Raw genomic sequence first — 23452 nt, 5'->3', positions numbered from 1 at the left:
CAAAAGAATGCTACCAATACACATGAAAGAACTAGCTAAAGGATCTAGGTACTATTTATGATATTTATCATAAAAAGGAAAAAGGAATTGATGGAACACGACTAGGAAGCTACAAAGGGTGAAAAACATTATCAATGAAGATGATAACAAATGAGTCTTGCTTCAATCCCAATATTACACTTTAAAAATTACCTTTACTGAAGTAATTTTGTATGTATCTAAAGTTACCAATTTGATGACAAGCATCTGTTTTGCCAAGTTAATATTCCTATTTTTGTAGAGAGTTGTAGTGAGGTTAGATCTGAGATGCTTCTGAGCATCAACATTCCACAAATTTCTGTGTAAAACAGCCTCACTGAAATTTAGCAAGCAGGAAGTTCTACAGAAGATGCTGACATGTATCTATATGTAAACAACTCAAAGAGGACTACAATTTCTTTGAGAAACATAACTTTTGATTTAAAAATAAGTACTTCATGGGATCCCTGGGTGGCGCAGCGGTTTGGCGCCTGCCTTTGGCCCAGGGCGCGATCCTGGAGACTCGGGATCGAATCCCACGTCGGGCTCCCGGTGCATGGAGCCCGCTTCTCCCTCTGCCTGTGTCTCTGCCTCTCTCTCTCTCTCTCTGTGACTATCATGAATAAATAAAAAAAAAAAAAAAAAAAAAAAAAAAAAAAAAAAAAATTAAGTACTTCATGCAACACAAAAGTTATCAAGGCCTATACAAATTTACCTTTGCTAGTACTTCGGGGGAAACCTCTTCATCTGGAGACCATAATTTTCCATTCTTCTCACCTGTTGACTATAGACAATTGAATATATTTAACTCTTAAAAACAAAAGCAATTTTAAGGTTTCCTTCATTAAGTTTTTCATGCCGAACAATGCAGTGCTCTAGGAAACCTAGAGGAAAGTCACCAGAACTTGAAAAAGAAGAACAAAGTTGGAGGACTTGATCTTCCTGATTTCAAAACTTACTACAAATTTATAGTAATTAAGACAAAATGGATGGTACTGACATATATGGCCATATAGACCAATGGAATGAAACAGAGAACCCAGAAAACCCTCACATATATGGCCAATTGATTTTTAACAAGATTAAGACCAATTACTTCAACAAATGGTACTGGAAAAACTGGATATCCACAAGCGAAAAAAAAAAAAAAAGGATGAACTTCTAACACATAAAAATTAACTCAGTATAGAGCTATAGATCAAAGATCTATTAATTTAAGAGCTAAAACTATTAAAATCCTAAGAAGATGATACAGGGGAAAATCTTCATGATCTTTGATTTGACAAATATCTGACAAGGGTTTAATACTCAGAATATACAAAAAATTCTTACAACTCAGCAACAATAAACAACACAATTAAAAGCATGCAAAGGACTTTAAATGTCCAAAGAAGATACACAAATGCATAAAAGCACATGGGAAAACAAAAACAAAAACAACCTTCTACATTGTTAGTCATTAGGGAAAGAAACACAAACCCTAACCACAAGATACTACTTCACATCCACTAGAAAGGCCATTATCAAAAACACAGAAAAGAGTAAGCATTGGCAAAGACGTGAAGAAATTGGAAGACTTGTGCCTTGATAGTGGGAACACAAAATGGTACAGTCACTGTGGAAGATAGTGTGGTGGTCCCTCAAAAAGTTTAACAAAGAATGACCAAGTGACTCAGCAATTCCATTCCTTAGTATATACCAAAAAGATCTGAAAACAAGGTCACAAATGTTCAGATCAGCATTATTTACAAAAATCAAAAGGTGGGAAGAAACCCAACTGTCCATCAACAGATGAATAAACAAAATGTAGGCTATACATACATTATTTTGCATAAAATGAACTTCTGATACATAATACAAATGAACTTTGAAGTCATGATGCTAAGTGAAATATGCCAGGCACAAAAGGACAAATATTGTATGATAAGAGGCATCTAGAAGAGGCAAATTCAAAGTCAGAAGTACAACAGAGGTTACCAGAGGCTGTGGGAAGGAGACCATGGGGATTACTGGTTAATGAATACAGAGTCTCTGTCTGAGATTGAAATGTTTTGAGGAAAAAAAAAAAAAAAAGGTTTTGAGAAAATGGTGGTGACAGTTTCACAACAATGTGGGTACATATTTTAGGTGGTGGTTTGGGTCATTTTGGAGAGCTGTTTGGTTTTCCTGGGTATACAGTAGGAATACACGGTATTAAACTTGTTTTTTAAAAAACAAAACAAAACAAAACAAAAACACCAACCCAACAACAAATATAGGAATGCTGGTGTATTAATGTAAGTGAATTGTACACTTTAAAATGGCAAAAATGCCAAAAGTTTATATTATATATAAAATTTTACCACATAAACAACAAAAAAGAGCCACCTTAAACTACAATCTAGGTATCTAAGAGGTGTCTTAAATTTCACGTTTGTTGCTATTCACATCTATCAACAGTGCAAAGAACAGCGAAAATGTTAAGCCATGCTCTTCCATTCTTGTCTATTACATCCAAATCGGGGAAGTTAAAGAGAATGGAATGCACTGGCAAATGTCTTTCTAAGTTTGGATATCGAAGGCTTCAAGACTATTGGATCATGTGGAAGGAATAGGTAAGCTGGACAAATTAGCACTGCATTGAATGTCATCCACTCCTTGACCAAGTAGGCCATAAACTTCATTACATCTATTTGGTAAAGCAGTGATTCTTAATCAGAAGTGTATTTCAGGAATCACTTGGGGAGCCTTTTCAAGCTATAAATTTCCAGGCTCCAACCCAGGGCTAATAAATTAGCATGCGCGCACACACACGTGCCCATACCCACCAACCCACACACTTCAATAACTAAAATAGAATATGGGCCTCATGCCAAAAGTGCAATGTCATTATATTTCAAAACATTAGTTAAAAATCCATTTATATTTTTAACAACATCTGATAAAATAAAATTCTAGCATTCCAGTAAATTGTCCTTCAAATGTTAGGATAATAGCATTCGACTTATATTTTTTACTTCATGATTCATCCATCTCATGTTCTCATTTTTATTTTCTTAAATGTTAAGTTCTTGTAATAGCTACATGAAGTTAGAATGTCATTTGGAAATTTAAATAAATAAATAAGGAATGAAAACATAATAATTGAAAAGGAAAAGAAGAGAAGCAGAAATGTTTCTGTAATAAAGATATACAGTTTTAGCCTCATTATTCTAAATTTAATTAAATTATAAACTTACCCTGTCATTCATTAGCAGATCTTTCACAATAAAATTTGCTACTACGGATTTCATTGGGGAAGCAAATTGATCTGGGGCTAACATAGAAATGTGGCCCAATGAAACTAACGGAGTAATAAGTTGTTCTGGTACATCAGCATTCAGACTCCTACTGAGTGGCTATAAAAATAAAATAGTCAAAATTACCAGTTTTGTTTTATAAAAATCTAGACATTCTATGGAAACAGTAAATGTTCCTGACATTCTTAAATTTATTGTGCTCAAACAAATCTGTTCTAATGATATGATCAAAAGTAACTTCAGCCATATTAGATGCTTGATTCTTAGTTCAACTACTGAAATTCAGGAAGATTGAATCCAGAAAGGGGAAAAAAATAAAGAACATATAAAAGGCAGAAGTAAAAACAAGAACATTTCTGTATCATCAAATTAGCATTAAAAGCCTACATTAATAGGCTTGTTTTATTATTGGATTTCTTATCCTGTAGGGACATTTTAAATGACCATGGACCATAAATAAGCATTCACTGGGTTCTGTTGATACTATATCCAATTTATAATAACACATAAGAGTACTAATTGATCTTACTTACTCCTAGTACCTTTCTAGTAGTGGAATCAGGCCAAGGATTATACATAAGAAAAGACAAACAAGACTAATTTTCAGGTAGGGTTGTCAGGTACTTTAAACTGGGTAGTTTAAAGTTACCTACTTATACTCTCTGAGGTTATGTGGACCCACTGAGCCAATAAAGCTACAATTAAGTAAAATATTCTAACACAAACACACAAAATATTTCTATATGTAGTACTTGAACACATAATGTGATCTAGAGGCTGAGAATACAGTACTTAAAAAAAAAGAGAGAGAATCCCTACTCTCATAGAATTTATAGACTAGGGTGAGATTAAATAGCTTAAAAAAAAAAACTACCTTCTATCTTGGTCAAACCACACAGCATAAAAATAAAGATCAACACAAACACATCCTATATATTATATATACCTCAAAAATCTGTGCAAGCTGGACTTCTTTATTTGTGAATATGGCATGTATACAGTGAACAGCCTGTTTTGCTTGATGTGGAGTACCTCTCTTTGCTTTCTGATGTAAAATGGGAATTAAGGTCCTGTAAAAAATAATATCATAGTTAAAAAAAAAAAAAAAAAAAAACCATACACCACAAGTAGTTCTTTTGGTTTCTCCTTCTTCCTTTCCCATAACTGTTTGGATGTATGCTAATAGAGAAGCCTCTCTTATTTTTTTTTTAAGTTTATTTATTTAAGTAATCTACACCCAACGTGGAACTCAAATTCCTGACCCTGAGATTAAGACTCGCATGCTCCATCAGCTGAGCCAGCCAGGCACTCTGAGCAGACTCTTAAAAATTACTTCATCTATAGAAAGATTTAAAGCTCCTTATCTGTCCCCAACTATAATCCAAGAAACACAATGTCTCGAGAAAAGGCCTATTCCAGGAGACAATTTTTGTTTAGGAGCCACCTCACGAACATGGAGAAATAAACAAGCCATCCTTAATTTATAGTCTAAAACTTGCCACATGCTATTTTTATATTCACCTTCTAAGTACAAACTCCTAATTTTCCGCTTTACTTCCACAATCCCATTCAGTTATTTTACAGCAGTCATGGAAAAAAGTAGTAAAAGGTCGAGTTTTATTAAAAAACTGAAATGATACCAGTGGAACACAGTATGCAAGGATACAGACATACATATATTGGTAGAGGAGTAATAAAAGCATTGAATGATTATTGAGAGCTTGTGCCAAGCACCATTTTAAGTGTTTTTACATGGATTAATTCAATTAATCCTCATAATCACCCAAAGAGGACTATTATATTAAACAGATAAGAAAACTAAAGCACAAAAATATTATTTATTTAAACTTAAGTTAATAGAGTTAGGATTTGGTGGAGTTGGGGTGTGAAGAGGTGTACTTCTGTTCCAAAATTCATGCACTTAACCTCCATATTGACACTGAAGATCAAAGTAAAACAATCTTTCCATAGGGCAATATGAATATACACATTAAAGTATTAAATGCTGATATGGGAAAACACTGTATCAAGAAAACAGCATGTGTGTATCAACCTATAAAAGAACAGGTATACACATCAAGCAGATAAAATACTCCTAAAAAATACTGAAGTGTTAATAGTGACTCTTTTTCTCCTTTACATTTCCTAAAGTTTAAGCTTTTTACAATGAACATATATGTATTTTTTTAATCAAAAGAAAATCTAAAGCAAGAAAATTTAAGAAAAGATACTTGTCATACATTTACTGTAGTGGTCCTATTTTCTAGATTATTAGGTCATTGGCATCAAATACAATGGTGACAAAGGGTCCTCTTATGAAAACAGGAGGCTAGATATTAAGAGCAATACCCCAGATCCTAGGTCATGCACCTCAACCAAAAAAACTGGAACATATGTTAGTCAGTATAAATCTAATTTGACTTTTATGAGTATTCCACATTTCTTTGTATGCAGGTTTAGAATGGTAAGGTAGGGATTTCCATGCCCAACTAGTCTCCCTAACTGAGCACTGTTTAACTCTTTTTTTTTTTTTTCCCACAGACTCATTTATGAGTAACAGTTCTTATAAATAACACAAGTAACAAAGGAAGACATATTATTAATCAAATTGTTGTTAAACATATTATTCATTCTTAGCCTAATGAAATGATGACACATAACAACTTTAACCTTTTTCCTTGGTTAGTCTAGTGTGCTATAATCCAAAGATGCCATCAGGATTGTTGAAGCCTGCACTATCATGCTTCTCTGCTCTTAAATGATTCTCTCCTTCCTTTCTTCATTAGTCTTAAGAACAAGAGGTTTTATTCCTTGTCTCCAAAGTTAACTATTCTATCTATTCCCATCTTACCACTATTTCATTTGGGATGGAATTCCTTTAAGAATAAATCCTTTACCTTAAAAAAGGTTTTTCTACCTTGAAAAACTCACCAGAAACTTTATCCTGCTATGCCAATTATTTTTTTCAATGTACAAATATAAAGATTATCATCTCTAGGCTATAAACTCTTTGAAAACAGGGACTGACTGTGGTAATTCTTTTATGTTAGCCAGTACAGTTCTGAGAATGAAGAGAATGTACAATAAATATTGACTTATTTTTCTCAAATTAAACTGTTAGCTCACAAATTTAATAAAAACTTTAGAAGTCAGGAGTCTTCTTGTCCTATTATTACCCTGTGAAGAAAAACTGGTTTGATTTGGATATATCCAGAACTATTTGCATATACCCTGAACATCTGATTCAACAGCTATCAGCAATGTGATTTTCCTCCAAAAGACATCTCCCACATCTTTTGTCTAAATATAAACTCTCAGCACAAGTTTGATCCTAAGGCAACCTCTTTAAGATGCCAAAGTAAAAGTATAAAAATGTATTTCATTCTTATGATGAAAGGGGAAAGGTAATCTTGAGGGAGAGATTAAAATTATAAAAGCACCACTGCAAACAACCAAGCAACTAATAAGATACACGATTAAAACACACTACTTGATTATCCCATTCTTTGATGAGACATGAAGGTAGCAGCTATTGAATTTACATAAGCGGGAGGAAAAAAAAACGAACATTCATAGATAAGGAAGATGTTATTAACCACAAATTCGAAGTTCTGTGAAAACTCTTGATTATTAGTATTTAAAAATAATCCTGTTATAGACAAAATTTCAGTTTGTTCTTTTGCCTAATTTCTTCTTCTGTTTGTTCCTCTAATGGTAGAGGAGGAGCACAAATCAGAGAAAAGATGAAACAAAGAATACAGAAAAGTAGCTTTTTTTTTAAAAAGTAAGCTCCACGCCCAATGTGGAACTTAAAAGTCATGACCTTGAGATCAAGAATTGCTCTACTGATTGAGTCACCCAGTTGCAACCAGAAAAGTAGCTTCTGAGTAAAAGTTCTCTTTCCTCTCTTCTATCTTCCTCCATGAAAGGGAAAAATGACTGTATGGCTCCCACTCTTAAAACACTTTTGTGTTTACCATGAGAAAAAATATACTCACGATCGTATCTGGGGTAGGTCTGTTTCTATTTTGTGGCCTGTATTTCTAAAAATTTGTATAGCAGCTTCTGCTACCTTGTCATCTTCCATTCTGAGGCACTGTAACAGGGACTCATATGTCTCTGCAGAGTGGAACGAGGTAGGATGTGTGAAAGACAGAACCTAGAGGAATAGATACAGCTTTAGAAGTATAGACAATGGTTTTAATCCATTAAAAGAAGAGAATTACTTTCTAATATGAATACAATTCAAAATATTGGGCTGTATATGCTAGCATACGGAATGAAGATTTTACTTCATAGCCTCCTTTGCAACTTATTACATTTAATGATACATTAGCAAAAATATTGTGCAGATTTTTTAAGAGAGCTGATTTATAGCCCTTGCCTTATTTTCTTCTTCACCTTATCTATTCTGATACTGGGAATGCAGAAAATGTGACTCCATTCTTATGGATTGTGGTATTGTGATGTGAACAAAATATTAACACAGAGCTTTATTTCGCTGGCAAAAAGATACTCCATAAGGGGTATTTTAAGTGGAATCCATCACAAAAAGTTCACTTGTTACACCTATAAACAAGCCATAATTGTGAACTTTTATCATGATTACAAACATAAATAATTATTCCCTTATTTATTCCTACATAAGTCCCAGTACTAAGACATTTACAGCAATTTAGACACAACATGTCTACAAAGTTTACTTTCCAAGAAGTGGAAAAAATTTAGTTAGCATAGTATCAGGAGTAAGGGCTAAAAGTAGAGAAGTCGGGGGCAGGGGGTGCAGTATTTAGTCTTCATCAACAATTCAATTAGCATTTATTTACTGGGTTATAAAGTAAAGAGACTGTCTCATTTGGTGAGGTTCTTGTCCATAATATTTAGAAAACATATTGACATGTTACTAATAAGTTGATAATATAATACCTTATAAAAGTTTTAATTACTTACAGAAAGAAAATGGAGAATCAAATCTGAAAACCTGAATCAACCCATTAAAGATGTTTCTTAAAGATGATTTCATTTCACTCTTAAAAACTACTTAAAAATATAATCTCATTATTAAAAATATACTTAAAATATTTCTCATTAAGCATCATATCAATTCTTCCCACAACATTATATTTAAGACCATTCCAATACAATCCCATCACTCTTTTCTATATCATGTCCACTGCATTGGTTAGTTTCTTCTCCTTCAGTTTATATATTGTAATCATCTAAATATTTCTTTGCCTTCAATTTCCTCTCCTCTTTACTCTGTCAAGTGCTGTTATCATATTAAAAGCCCGAATGAAAGACCCTGATAATACCTTTCTGCTCCAATAGCATTCCACAATCTAATACAAACCTTGTCTCCCATTACTCCCCAAAGCAATCTTTTTCTCTAGTCAGGCTAGATTCCCAACAATTCCTAATATATGCCAAGAATGATTTTCTTTGATGATGCAGCACTTCCCTTAGACTAAATCATATCTTGTCCACAAAGTCTTGTCTGACCCAGTCTTACTAATTGCTCTATTCTCTGAATTCTTTGGCATAAGAATATAAATATGATTAGCAATTGTTTAAAGATTCTCTGATCAGACAGATGCTGTCATAAAATTTCTGTGAGTGATCGTACTACTCCAGATGAAAGGTAAGACTAGATCCTTTAAAACATACTGTTACAAAGCACATGTTGTTAAAATACAGGCATGCAAATGATGAATGAAACAGCAAACCCCCCAAACATTATTATTTTAAAATGTGAAACAATTACATTATTATAATGTAAAAAAATACATTTTTATAAAATATTATTTCTGCCACAAATGTTTAATCTTTCAAATAGTTCCCAATGAAATTAAGTCCTACTCTTGCATATCCTTTTTTTTTTCTTGCATATCCTCAAGGGAGTTCAAATTAAAACTGTGGAAATGCATGGAGACAAAATTATCTCAAAAGTACCTTAAGAAGTTCAAGTCCCGAACGAATAGCTGTATCTGGACTTACACCCTCCTCTTCATCATCTGCTGTCCCTTCTATTGATTTATTCATCAGTTTTACCAGTGCACTATAAAAACAAGAAAATCTAAATTAGAAACCATACTAGATTAGTAACTATATCCTAATTGCATCATGGCAGGATACATACAGCATCTAAACATCAGACACAAATATGTTCCTGGAGGAAAACGTTATTTTGTGACTTTTCAACTTTTTCCCTATTTGACAGCTGAGCTTACTTTCAGTTTATCTCCCCAGAACTCTGCCCAAACTCCATTTGTAACTCTACTGAAAACCAACAAAATTGAAATGAATCAACACATACTGGAAATAGAATTTAATATTGATTTCTATATATAAAAAAATCATTTACAATCTTAGGAAAAACAATAAATAGATGGAAGTTGTTAAATTGACAAATGACAAGTCACTAATAGAAAAAAGCAAATAATTAACAAAAATCATGGGCAAAGACATTTAAATTAATCTCTGGTAATCAACTTACTGAATCAGTAATTCCATTACTAGAAATTTATAACAAAGAAGCAGTTCATCAAAAGCATCATGTTATATTCATAAATAGATTAATAAGTTAAAAACCATTTAATTACAAAAATACAGATTCTAAAGGGCACATGAACCCTGATGTTTATAGCAGTATTATCAACAATAGTCTAATTATGGAGAGAGCCCAAATGTCCGTTGAATGATGAATGGATAAAGAAGTGATACATATATATGTTCCATGATATACATATACTCAGTCACCAAATAAATAAATAACATCTTGGCATTTGTAACAATGTGGATGGAGCTAGAGGTTAATTATTATTACCTTTATTAGGCTAATAAGTCAGTCATACCATATGACTTCACTCACATGTGGAATTTAAGAAACAAAAGATGAATATACGGAAGGCGAAATGGGAAAGAAAAAGGAAGAGAAGGAAACATACAGTAAGAGACATTTAACAATAAAAACAAACTAGGGTTGATGAGGGAGATGGGTGTGTTGGGTGTTGAGGGCACTTATCATGATGAGCACCGGGTGTTGTATATAAGTGATGAAACACTAAATTCTACTCCTGGAACCGATACTAACCAATGTTAACTAGAATTTAAATAAAAATTTTAAAAAACATTTAATTGTCCAACATTATAGAATTACTTCTTCAAGTACACCTAAACACCACAAAGTGGAGTATTACCTGGTCAATAAAAATCAGGCTATGTTGCAATATGGTACTATAAGTATAAACAGATATGATTTTTGGTTTTGAGACTGCTTCCTTATCAATGAACTGAGAAATAATACTACCTTATTTTGAGGACACTGATTTATTACAGCAAATGGCCAAATACATAGCAAATACTTAACAAATGGAAGCTAATCATAAAAGCTTTAGGTTAAAACTTTTTCTTTGGAAAAATATGCTTATTTTAGTCAAGTTACTAAAAAATGTAAGTATAGGGCTGCCCGGGTGGCTCAGCAGTTTAGCGCCGCCTTTGGCCCAGGGCCTGATCTTGGAAACACAGGATCGAGTCCCATGTCGGGCTCTCTGCATGGAGCCTGCTTCTCCCTCTGCCTGTGTCTCTGCCTCTCTCTCTCTCTCTCTCTCGTCTCTCACGAAAAAATAAATAAAATTTAAAAAAAATGTAAGTATAAAACATAAGATACACATATATCTATATAATTTAAAGCAATTTTAGTACTTTCCTTTTTAACATCATAAGAATAATTTCAAAATCTTAGTATCTTTAATTGATAAAACTTTATTTTTTTGGAAAACAAATTAGGGATATGTATATAAACATTAGCCTGAAATAAAACTTATCATATAATTCACCTATTTAAAATGTATAATTCAATGGTTTTTAGTGTTTATTCACAGAGTTGTATTACCACAATCTAAATGAATTCTCCCGTCCTTTTCCAATGAGTCACTGCTATTCACTTGCACTTTCTCCAGCCCCAGTCATCTACTAATCTACCTTCTGCTGCTATACATTTGCCTACTCTGAATATTTCATATAAAAATAAAATCATACAATATATGGTTTTCATAAGTGACTCCGTTCACTTAGAGAACTGTTCTTAAGGTTCACCCACATTGTCGTATGTATCAGTATTTCATTTACTTTAATCCTGAATAATCTTCCAGTATATGGATGTAAGACAACTTACCCATTCATCAGTTGAAAAGACATTTGGGTTGTTTCTACTTTTTTGGCTATTAGAATTAATGTTGCTATAAACATTCATGTACAGGTATGGACATATATTTTCATTTCTCTTGGGCATATATTTAGGAGTGGAATTGCTGGGTCATATGGTAACTCTGTTTTAACTTTTTGAGGAACTGCTAAACTGTTTTTCAAAGCAGCTCCATCGTTTTAACATTCCCAGCAGCAATATACGAACATAACAATTTTTCCACATCTTCTCCAAATTATCTTTTTGTTATAGCCATATTAGTGGGTATAAAGCGGTGTTTCATTGTGTACACATGCATGCGCACACACACACTCCCATCTCTGCACAAAAAACTGCCTTATGTCAACCAATCCCCTTTTTCCATGCTGGCAATCACTGATTCTGTCGCTGTAATTTTGCCATTTCTAGAATTTCATACATTGTGTGTCTGACATCTTTTATGTGACATAATTCTTTTGAGAGTCCTCCATGTTGTTGAGGAGAATCAGTAGTTTGTTCCTTTCTACTGCTGAGAAGTATTATATTGTATGGTTATATCACAGTTGTTTATCCAATTACCAATAGATAGACATTAGGATATTTCTCATTTAAAGATATAAATAAAGTGCTATAAGCAATTAATTATATATCTTTATGGCAATTTATGTTTTCTTTCCTTATAGGCAATACCTATCGGGATTCCTGAATTGTATGGTAATATTATATGTCCACTTAACATTACAATAAACCGTCTCCTACTTCACTACCACTTGGTTCAGTCTACACCCTCATCAACACTTGGTATAGATAGGGTCTTTAATTTTACCATTCAAATGGTTGTGCAGTTGTATTTCTCATTGCAATCTGACTTTATATTTCCCTAATGAGTAATAATGTGTATTATAGTTTCCTGTGCTACTTTCTTATTTGTAAACTTACTTGAAGTCTGTTCAAATGTTCTGTCCATTACTAAACTGTACTGTTTGTTTTACTGAATAGTAAGAATACTTTTTATATTCTCGCTATAAACTTTTCAGATATATGCTTTGCAAGTATGTTCCTAGTCTTTAGCTTGACTTTTCTTTCTCATAATAGTATCTTGCAAAAAGGAAACAGGATTTAACTTTCATTCATTATGCTTTTTATGTTCCATTTAAGATATCTTGCTCACCTCATATTTTGTTCTAGAAGTTTTACCTCTGATATTATATATTTTTTAAAAAGTTATTTTCAACTTGAAAAAAATATTTTGATTTAAGCTATCAGGAGGAAATCCTATAAAAATATGAGTTTAACAAGATTATAAATTTTTTAAGATCATACATGTTTGAAAAATTTATAAATGTATCTGATTATTGGTAAGAGGTAGTAGTCCGTTATTGACCACCTATGATGTGCTAAGTCTTAGTGTCTGTCCTAAAAATACAGTGCAAAACAAGACAGGCATAATCTGTTTTCATTATACTGTGGGTGGATCACCATTATAAGTCAAGAGAAAGACCCAAGTCTTGAAGCCAGGATTATAGTCCTTCCTCTTGTAAAAGTACTTTCATTTCTAAATTAGAGAAATAATACATACTCCATATACTTCACCAATTCACGTACATGTTCAAACTGCTTGGCAAGTCTTCTATGTGTCTCTTTCTCTTCTTATGCTGTATAACAAACTGACACAAATCTTCACCATTCTTCCTCAGGTCTAAATCTTTCCACTGAACAGACTACTTTATTTTTAACCTGAGAATAATGAAGGCCTTGAGTGAAAACTAATTTTCTATACCCTGCCTTCTAACTTCTTCTAATTTGTATCTATTATTTTTTCATGTCACAGAGGAGGATTTCCTTCTTCCTTTCCTCCTCTATAAGGATGTTTCATTATCATAATTCTACCCCCCCCCATCTTCAACCTCTCTTCTTTTCCATCAGTACCTCTCAAAGGTATTTCATTTTTAAAAAATATTTATTTATTTATTCATGAGAGACACAGACTGAGAGAGAGAGGCAGAGACACAGGCAGAGGGAGAAGCAGGCTCCTTGCAGAGAGCCTGATGCAGAACTCAATCCCGGATCCTAGGATCATGACCTGAGCTGAAGACAGGTGCTCAACTACTGAGCCACCCAGTCGACCCTCAAAGGTATTTCAATATTCAAAATTCCTTCATTAAAAACAACAAAAGACCCTTTTTCAAGTTTACTCTCTTCCCATTTAATTTTTCTCCTTTACTTATTTTTATTTTTTTTTAAGATTTTATTTATTTACTCATGAAACACACACAGAGAGAGAGAGAGGCAGAGGCAGAGGCAGAGGGAGAAGCAGGCTCTAAGCAGGGAACCCGATGTGGGACTCGATCCCAGACATCCAGGATCATGCCCTGGGCTGAAGGTGGTGCTAAACCACTGAGCCACTGGGGCTGTCCCCACCCTTTAAAGATTTTATTTATTTATTCATAAGAGACACACAGAGAGAGGCAGAGACATAGGCAGAGGTAGAAGTAGGCTTCCAGCAGGGAGCCCAATGCAAGACTCGATCCCAAGACCCCAGGATCACACCCTGAGTCAAAGGCAGATACTTGACTGCTGAGCGACCCAGGCATCCCTCTTCTTTACTTTTTATAGCTAATCTGTCCACAATGGCTGTCCCATATCCAATTTATTTCCTAAAGCAGAGTTTACATTAGAAGTGTGACAGGGTATTTATCCCTTTGATTTTCTCATACCTAAAGGTGGCTGAGTGAGAACCTAGTGGGAACCCGTTGAGCTAAGCCAGTCACTTCTGGGCATCAGCAATTTTCTCTGCTCAAATATTATCATTTTGTATTGTGTTGTGAAGAACTATCTTAAGGTCTTCTCAATCGTTTGTCATCTGGGTTTGCCCTTGCTACCCCCAAACAAACTATTCTGGCCACTGTGATGTTTTTCCTTTATCTAAATCCAATGGAAGCTTTTAGTATCTATTTTACTTCTGGGAACATATGACCCCTCCATCTTTTAGTCCGTCTTACCTGTTCTCACTCTTTCCTGATTTTCCTTCCACTTTTGACCATGCCTCCTTAAAACAAATCTTTTTAATTGAAGAACTGTCATGGTAATATATTGGTTACAGGTATAGAGCACAGTGATTTGGTATTTATAAACATTATGAAATGGTCACCACAATAAGTGTAGTTACCATCTGTCACCATTACCACATTGTTAAAATTTTAAAAAATTCAATGAATTCTTTATCTTCTCCTAGCCTCTTCATTTTCCTTAGGGTTCAGTCCTCGCCTTTTTCTTTTTAAATTTTACTCTCTTCCTGAGGTTTCAACCATTATTACAATCACTACTTCCTTTTCAACCACTATCTAAAGACAACTAACTGGAGCGTACATATGTGTATCTGTATCTGTATAAACACAAGGCTGGAGAAAATATACTAAAGAAAAATTGGTTATATTTAGGATGATTTTCTACTACCCTCATTCCTTTCTTCCAAAATCCTTCATTATGGTGAAAGTACATGCAATTTTCTAACTACTTTTTGATTCCTTCTGCCTTTGTCTATTTTTTCTTTCTGGAATAGATCCTAATGTTCATTTGGTAATTACTATGTGTAAGGCATTGTGCTAAGTGTTTTATATATCCATGTCATTTAAGCCTCTCAACAATTCCAGTTGTTATTGTATTGTAATATACTATTTTTATTTTAAAGGTAAGGAAATTAAAGTTCAGAGTAGCATAAAAAATCTACAGGGCTAGTGGCCTGGGTTGCTTCTTCCTCTGCAATATTCATCTGGCTACCCTACATAATTCCTACTGATCTTTCACTACCCATTTTATGTGTGATCTATTTCAGAGCCTTCCCTAACAACAAATCTATCCCACACAATTTGGGTTATGTAACTATCCTTCTCCAGTTACCCAATGTATTTTATAAACTGCTCCATTAAACATACATTAAATGAGTAAATAAACCTTCTATTTGCAAATTAATAGTCCATGAAGATTTGGTTACATAGAAAGATTATTATATGACATATATATTTGTCATTAAAATAAATTGGAATTTTGCATAAAATTAGTCTCTCAGAAATTCTAACCATAAGTTGATTTTTCTAAGCTAAACATTCATGATGCTACTGAAAAAAAAATGAATTTTTGGTCTTTTAACACTGGAGATCAACCATTAGCGTATTATAATTTACTAATAAAATCCCGTAAAGCCTCATGGAAACAAATAGCAAATGCACTATATGTCTCTTTCAAAGTCAATATGCAAAAGCAAGAGTACTAGAGTACATGTACTTTATCCTTGATTTATCCCATTAAAATCAAATGGCATAGGGACACCTGGGTGGCTCAGCAGTTGAGCACCTACCTGCCTTCAGCCCAGGGTGTGATCCCGGAGTCCTGGGATCGAGTCCCACATAATTCATGAGAGACAAAGAGAGAGAGAGGCAGAGAGACAGGCAGAGGGAAAAGCAGGCTCCATGCTGGGAGCCCAATGTGGGACTCAATTCCAGGACTCTGGGATCATGCTTTGAGTTGAAGGCAAACACTCAACTGCTGAGCCACTGAGGGGTCCCAATAAAAAAAATCTTAAAAAAAAAAAAAAAAATCAAATGGCATAGAGCAAAGAACACTGATATTAAAAATAAATCTACTGGTGGGAATGTAAGTAGTATAGCCACTGTGGGAAACAGTATGGAGGTTCCTCAAAAAATTAAAAATAGAAATACCATATGATCTGATAATTCCACTACTGGGTATTTACCCAAAGAAAAAAAATACTAATTTGAAAATATATATGCACCCCTAGGTTTACTGCAGCATTATTTATAACAGTCAAGACACAAAAGCAACCTAAGTGTCCACTGATAGATGAATGGATAAAGAAGATGTGGGGTGTATACACACACACACACACACACACACACACACACACACACACACACAGGAATATTATGCAGCCATAAAAAGGGATGAGGTCTTGTCATTTGTAACACAGGTGGACCTAGAGGGTATTATGCTAAGTGAAATAAGTCAGACTGAGAAAGACAAACACCATATGACACACGTAGAATCTAACAAAACAAAAAAAATGAATAAACAAACAAGCAGAATCAGACCTATAAATACAGAGAACTGATGGGTGCCAGAGGGAGGAAGGATGTAGAGAGAGGCAAATGGGTAGATATAGAAGAGTGGGAGATATAGGCTTCTAATTATGGAATAAGTTACAGGAATAAAAGGTACAGCATAGGGAATATAGTTAATGATATTGTAATATCATTGTATGGTGACACATGGGAGCTATATTTGTGATGCACTACAGCATATGGTGATGTTGAATCACTATGCTGTACACCTGAACTAATGTAACATTGTGTATGAAGTATATACCCCAAATCAATCAATCAATCTATGGTTTTTGCCCAGCTATGAACAAACCACTTACTCTCTGAAAACCTTAGTTTTCTTATTTGCAAATAAGGAAATTAAATAAAAAGGAACTCTTAGTCAAAAAAGAAAAAAAGCAGACTAACATTATTAGCTGAATTGTGTACCCCCAAATTCATTTGGTGAAGTTTAACTTCCAGTATCTGATGTGACTGTACTTGAAACCAGGGCCTTAAGATAATTAAGGTAAAATGAGGCAAAATGTGTGGGGCATTATCCATTATGACCATTGTCCTTATATGAAGGAAGATTGGGGCACAATGTGAGACCTTGTGAGTAGACAGTAAGAAGGAGGCTATCTGCAAGTCAAGGAAAGAGGCTTCAGAAGAAATCAAACTTGCTTACACCTCTATCTTGGACTTCAAGCCTCCAAAACTGTCAGAAAGTTAATTTCTGTTGTTTAAGTCACTCAGTCTGTGGTATTTTATTATGGTAGCCCTAGAAAACCAATAGAGTTGGCATTTCAATACAACCACGCAGTAATTCACATATGGTGAAATAAGTAATAGCTAGAATCAGCTCTCCTAACCCAAGGCTGTTTAAAAAGAGAACCAATTAAAAAAAAAAAATAAAAAAAAAAAACCCCAAAGACAGAGAACTAGTAAATGAAGCAACCCACCATGAAAAGGAAGACAGACATATAGCTTATCAAAAAAATGATTAGTGCAAGGGAAAAGTATTCGCAGATGTTTACAATAGAAAATCATAAAAAACAACTAAAATGTATGAAATTACAGAAAATACTTAATAAAAAATAGCTGTCAATATCTATTATGCCAGGTTGCTTAGTTTTTTTTTTGTTTTGTTTTGTTTTTTTTTGCTTAGTTTTTATATTATCTCTAATTCTCAAAACCATCTAACAGGGAGATGTTACACACATATTGAAGTTAAAAATAAAATGAGAAACTCAGATAAATTACTGGGCTTCTTCCAAAGCCACAAAACTGGTATGCAGTAGACACATGTTATGAAACCAGATTAGTCTAATGGCAACTTGTGCTCTTTTAAAGTACTATTCTGTTTTCACATATCTCAAGTGAACAGTGATATAATACATAGTAAAAGAATGTCATGTGGCCATCAAAATAGTTAAGAAAATTCAAAGTCTGATCGATAGTCTATAGATATAATTCTGCTTTCTCCATTCTTAATGTTCTAGGTTTTAATGAGCACATATAGGCTAAAGATAAAACACAAGGACCTTTAAAAAATAAAAAGCAGTGAAGTAAGCCAAAAACTAGAAAACAAGCAGGCCCTTCATTCAGGTTGAATGATACTTGCTTCTGCCATTAAAAAAGTATACAGGAAACCTTTTTAGGTTTTCTTAGGGACCCAGAATTTAAACTTACAATACTGTGGTTAAAGATTATATTCCATTTTTGAGTGAATTTATTTCCTAGCTTACCTTATGGCTTCTGAATCAATGTGCACAGGTGCAATTCTTTCCAACAGAAATTTGACCATCTCTAGAAAAGGATTTGTTGGCTGCTTAGGATTTGCAAGTTTTCGAGCTATTTCTCTCTAAAGAAAGGAAAGATTTTATCATAAGTAAAATTTACTTTCATATTTCTCAAAATAAAAATGATTATATGTATCAAAAGCATTTAAAGATTCAAAACCAGCAGAATCTGCTTTAGACCTGACCAAATCTCTGCTCTAAACCCTGACTAAAATTATATATATACTCATGAGATACTCACTGCAAAATATGGACTAAGAGGAACAGAAAGGGGATGACATGGTATGGTTGTTTTTTTTTGTTTTTTTTTTTAAAGATTTTATTTACTTATGATAGACACAGAGAGAGGCAGAGACACAGGCAGAGGGAGAGGCAGGCTCCATGCCGGGAGCCCAATGTGGGACTTGATCCCAGGACTCCAGGATCGCACCCTGGGCCAAAGGCAGGCACTAAACCGCTGAGCCACCCAGGGATCTCCCGACATGGTATGATTTATGCCTCCTGTCTCGTATTTCTTCCATGAAGTTATTGCTTAGTAAATAATCTTTTTCAACTGCTCTACTTTCAAAAAGTTAACAATTTATACTTTCATGGGTATGTCATATTAGTTTATTTCATAATAATTAGTTTATTTCATAATATTGTATTTTATTTCAGTCAATAATTTTTTCTTAAAGAGGGGAAGATTCATTCATTGTGTATTTATAAAGTGTTTTTAGTTCTGGAAAAGCATATTTGATTTCAAAGATGATGACATCATATCAAATAGCTCCTACAAAGAAAACACATTATTGACGGAATTTCTAAAGACTATATTAGTATTTAATGACTAAGAGCCTGATTTTACCAAAGACAAGGTTAAATTTACAAAATGCTGGGTTATTGGGGAAAGAAGTTTAATAATGAGCCTTTTAACTGAATATCTCTGATGAGTAAATGTAAATTTTGGCTGAGAAGATAATACATATTAAAAACGCTTTCCAAACTATAAAGCAATTAACAATAGTCACTTTATATATTTTTTTTCATAAAAAAGAAGAAAAATTAGTAATATACATTCAGAGTGACAAGGGAGAAAAAAATTTCTACTGTAGTTTCAGTGACATCTTGACACAAATTAATTATAAAGACAATATTAGATACCATCCATATTTAAGCAGTGTCTCAGGAAAACATTAATCATTACAAGATGCCAGATATATTTTGCAAGCTGTAATTAGCAAAATTTTAGCAAATAAAAATATTTTAGTCAGTGCTCAGTCCTTATTACATACTTTGCTTTAACTCATAGGTAAACATTTTAAATCTGAATTTAAGTATGTTACTATCTTTTGAAATCAAACTTATTTTCTGCAGGTCTCTCCCAAAGGAGATTTTTTTTTTTATCCGTAGTATAAAATTTAACCTAAGATGAAGTCAGTGATCATTTAATACGAAATCTACTGGAAAATTGCTAGACAAAGTATACAGTCAGTTCTTTGGAATACATTACTAAAAAAGGAAAAACTAGGAGAGACAGTTATGGTAGAAAAAATAAAGGGAATATTAAAGGAAAAAAGAATAATTCACGATTATCTAAACCCAGTAAAAACACTATATAAAATATACCTATGTATAAACATAACACTAGACACAATTAACTTCTATTTTATTTTACTTTTAAGTAGGCTCCACGCTCAGTGCATTGAGGCCTGAATTCACGACCCTGAGATTAAGACCTGAGCTGATGCTTACCTGACTGAACTACCCAAGTGCTCAACATAATCAACTTTTAAGACCTAACATTTAAAAAAAAAAAAAAGACTTGATGTTTTTGTATTCCAATATAACCTTACATTTAAGTAATTCCTCATAAAAATATTTTATGTATGTAATATTTAGGTACTGTCTCATAACAATTATATGTGATAATCTTAAGTGATACTGTGGGTAATCAGCAAGCCAAATTAGTGGCAACAAAAGCCAACTAATTAGTTTGAACCAACAAATAGTTTCCTTGTTCTTTCCATAAGAAAAAAAATACCCACACATACACCCAAGGCACAAAGAGAAACATCTAAGACCAAGATGAAATTTTATAACTGAAGAGTAGTTGACAAAACTTCAAACAGAAGTAATCATTTATGACGGGAGAAAGAATTAAAAAAAAGAATTCTTTCTGCATCCCCGACAATGTTTCCAAAATTTCTCATCAACTATGCAGCTTGATACTACTACTGATATTTACAAATTACATAAATTGTTTAGTATATTAAGCACCCTTAGGGAATATAAAAAATATAAAGAAATAGTCCCTGTTTTCTTTAGGATTTTTTATTTGAGAGAGAATGCACGTGCACACATGCACAGCAGTGGGGGAGGGGCAAAAGGCTAAGCAGACTCCTTATGTGACAAAGGAGCCAGAGGTAGGGTTCAATTCCAGGACTCCCGAGATCATGACCAGAACCAAAGTCAGACACTTAATGGACTGAGCCACCCAGGTGCCCCAATCCCTATTTTCAACAAGACTATATATACATATTAATCTTGTTATTATAAAAATAAAGTTTAAAAATTCTGCATTTAGACGTCCTCTTTGTTCCTTTTTTTAAAAATTATTTATTCATTTCAGAGACAGAGAGTATGAACGGGGGAGGAGGAATAAGGGCAGATGGAGAGGGAGAAGCAGACTCTGCGCTGAGCAGGGAGCACGACTCAGGGCTCCAATCCCAGGACCCTGAGATTATGACCTGAATCAAGGCAGATGCTCAACTGACTGAGCCACTCAGGTGCCCCTCCTTCCTCTTTGTTCTTCATACATTTTTTCCTTTCTCATTTTGACAATAAAAAAAAGTTTGTTAAAAAAACAGTATTCTTTCATATACACAGCATTCTCTCCATACACACTTGTTGTCCTAATCAAAATGCCTCCTAAAGGGATCTAACATTAACAATATTTTTTGCAGTTAGAATCCGTAAACTAGACAAAGCAATTTCTCACAAGAAACAGTTTCTAAAGGTTTAACTTTCATGTTATAGTGGCCTATTGTTTTTGGTTCCAGGATATAATTCGGTGTGTGTATGTGGCGAGGATCCCCCCACCAACAAACAATTCTCTGGACCCCAGCAGGATGTCCTACAATTCAACTCAATTCTGACACTGTCTATCCTGAGACAGCATCGGTTCCCACTGGTTAAGGGTTCAGTCTTAAGCGACTGCCTCCCCTTTCCCCACCAGACCTCAGTTGTAAGCCCAGGTTGTTACCTATTCTTCTGACCAACTGGCTACCCCCTCCTTTCTTGGGTCTGATGAACTTGCTAGAGCAACTCACAGAACTCAGAGCAATATTTTACTTAGCAGATAACTGGTTTATTATGAAAGGATATATAACTAAGGAATAGCTGGATGGAAGAGACATAGGACAAGATATGTGGAAAGGACAGGGAGCTCCTGTTCTGTGAGCTTGCCACTCTCCCTAAATCTTCACATGTCCATCAACCTGTAAGTCTCTCTGAACCTTGTCTTTTTTCAGTTTTTAATGGAGGCTTCCTTACAGAAGTTAGACAGATCAAATCACTGGTCACTGGTGACTGAACTCAATTTCCAGTCCCTCTCTCCTTTCCAGAGGTCAGAGTATAGTTCCAATCCTCTAATCATGTGATTGGCTCCACAAAGAACCAGTCCTACCCTTAGGGGAGGTCCAAAAGGCACCTCATTAACATAACAAAAACAAAACAAAAACATCTTTGCAGCTCTTAGCACTTAGGGAAATTTAAAGGGTTTTAGTTCTGTGCCAGAAATGGGGGACAAAGACCCAATATATATTTCTTTTTTTTTTAATTTTTTTTTAATTTTTATTTATTTATGATAGTCACACAGAGAGAGAGAGAGAGAGAGAGGGGCAGAGACATAGGCAGAGGGAGAAGCAGGCTCCATGCCGGGAGCCTGACGTGGGATTCGATGCTGGGTCTCCAGGATCGCGCCCTGGTCCAAAGGCAGGCGCTAAACCGCTGCGCCACCCAGGGATCCCCCAATATATATTTCTTATGTTAATCACGTTACACCTTCTATCATTCTCAGTGAACTATAGAAAAGTTAAATTAAAATAGGAAGCATTTGATGATTGTTACTGAATAGCATCTCTCTCTCCCCTTTCTTCTTTTCTTCTTTTACCTCCTCCAGGAACTATACCTATGCTAATATATACCAACCAGCCTTGAATTTCAGACTTCTAAACACAACTGCTGAGAGGCCACACACCATTGTTTTCCTACCCTTCTCTCGGCTATCCAATCACTCAAGTTAGAAATACAGCAGTCATTCTTGATGTAGTGGTCTAATCCCTATTCGTCCTTTAAGATTCAATTCAGGAATCACTTATTCTAGAATAAGGTATTCCCATTTCCACTCCTGCCTGGGATGGCTGCTTTTTTGTGTGTGTTACCAAAGCATATGATTCTATCAGAATACTTACGATACCATGTTCTTGACCGAAATACTTGTCTGCCTCTGTCACCTAATTGCAACCTCAGTGAGAGACCACATATAATACAATTTACTAAATTATGCAGTGAATTATAATGGTGTAAGCTTGATCAAGGGACAACCCAAAATTTAGCCTTCAGAAGATATAATGTGGGATCCCTGGGTGGCGCAGCGGTTTGGCACCTGCCTTTGGCCCAGGGCGCGATCCTGGAGACCCGGGATCGAATCCCACGTCGGGCTCCCGGTGCATGGAGCCTGCTTCTCCCTCTGCCTGTGTCTCTGCCTCTCTCTCTCTCTGTGACTATCATAAATAAATAAAAATTAAAAAAAAAAAAAAAGAAGATATAATGTATATTTGGATAACTCTGTAGGGAAGGTTAATTAAGGTGCAGTCCATGAACGACTCATATCTGAATCACTTTGTTAAAAAGAGAGATTCAGGATCCCTCTCCACTTATTTTAAGAATTCCTTGTGTTTGTCATAAATACGTAATACCGTAAGAATTACTTTTCATTTACATCTTATAGGGCAGTGCAAGGGGTCTTGTATTAGGTCATATTTAAAATTTCATTTTATCTTATTCTAACAATCATGAGGTAGATAAAACTTA

The 23452-nt window shown here is 34.4% G+C and overlaps 1 protein-coding gene across 1 annotated transcript in view; it reads right to left on the bottom strand.

Annotated features, from left to right (window-relative positions):
• Window positions 1-23452, bottom strand: part of PDS5A (PDS5 cohesin associated factor A) — a 151360-nt gene that overhangs the window by 39655 nt on the left and 88253 nt on the right. The window contains 6 exon segments of the mRNA NM_001313809.1: window positions 734-802; window positions 3237-3395; window positions 4243-4366; window positions 7295-7455; window positions 9246-9351; window positions 18323-18438. Coding sequence (NP_001300738.1) covers window positions 734-802; window positions 3237-3395; window positions 4243-4366; window positions 7295-7455; window positions 9246-9351; window positions 18323-18438 — 735 coding nt within the window.

This window comes from Canis lupus, chromosome 3 (assembly GCF_011100685.1).
Source record: "Canis lupus familiaris isolate Mischka breed German Shepherd chromosome 3, alternate assembly UU_Cfam_GSD_1.0, whole genome shotgun sequence".
Classification (NCBI taxonomy): Eukaryota; Metazoa; Chordata; class Mammalia; order Carnivora; family Canidae; genus Canis; species Canis lupus.
This window is presented reverse-complemented; position numbering and strand designations above follow the sequence as displayed.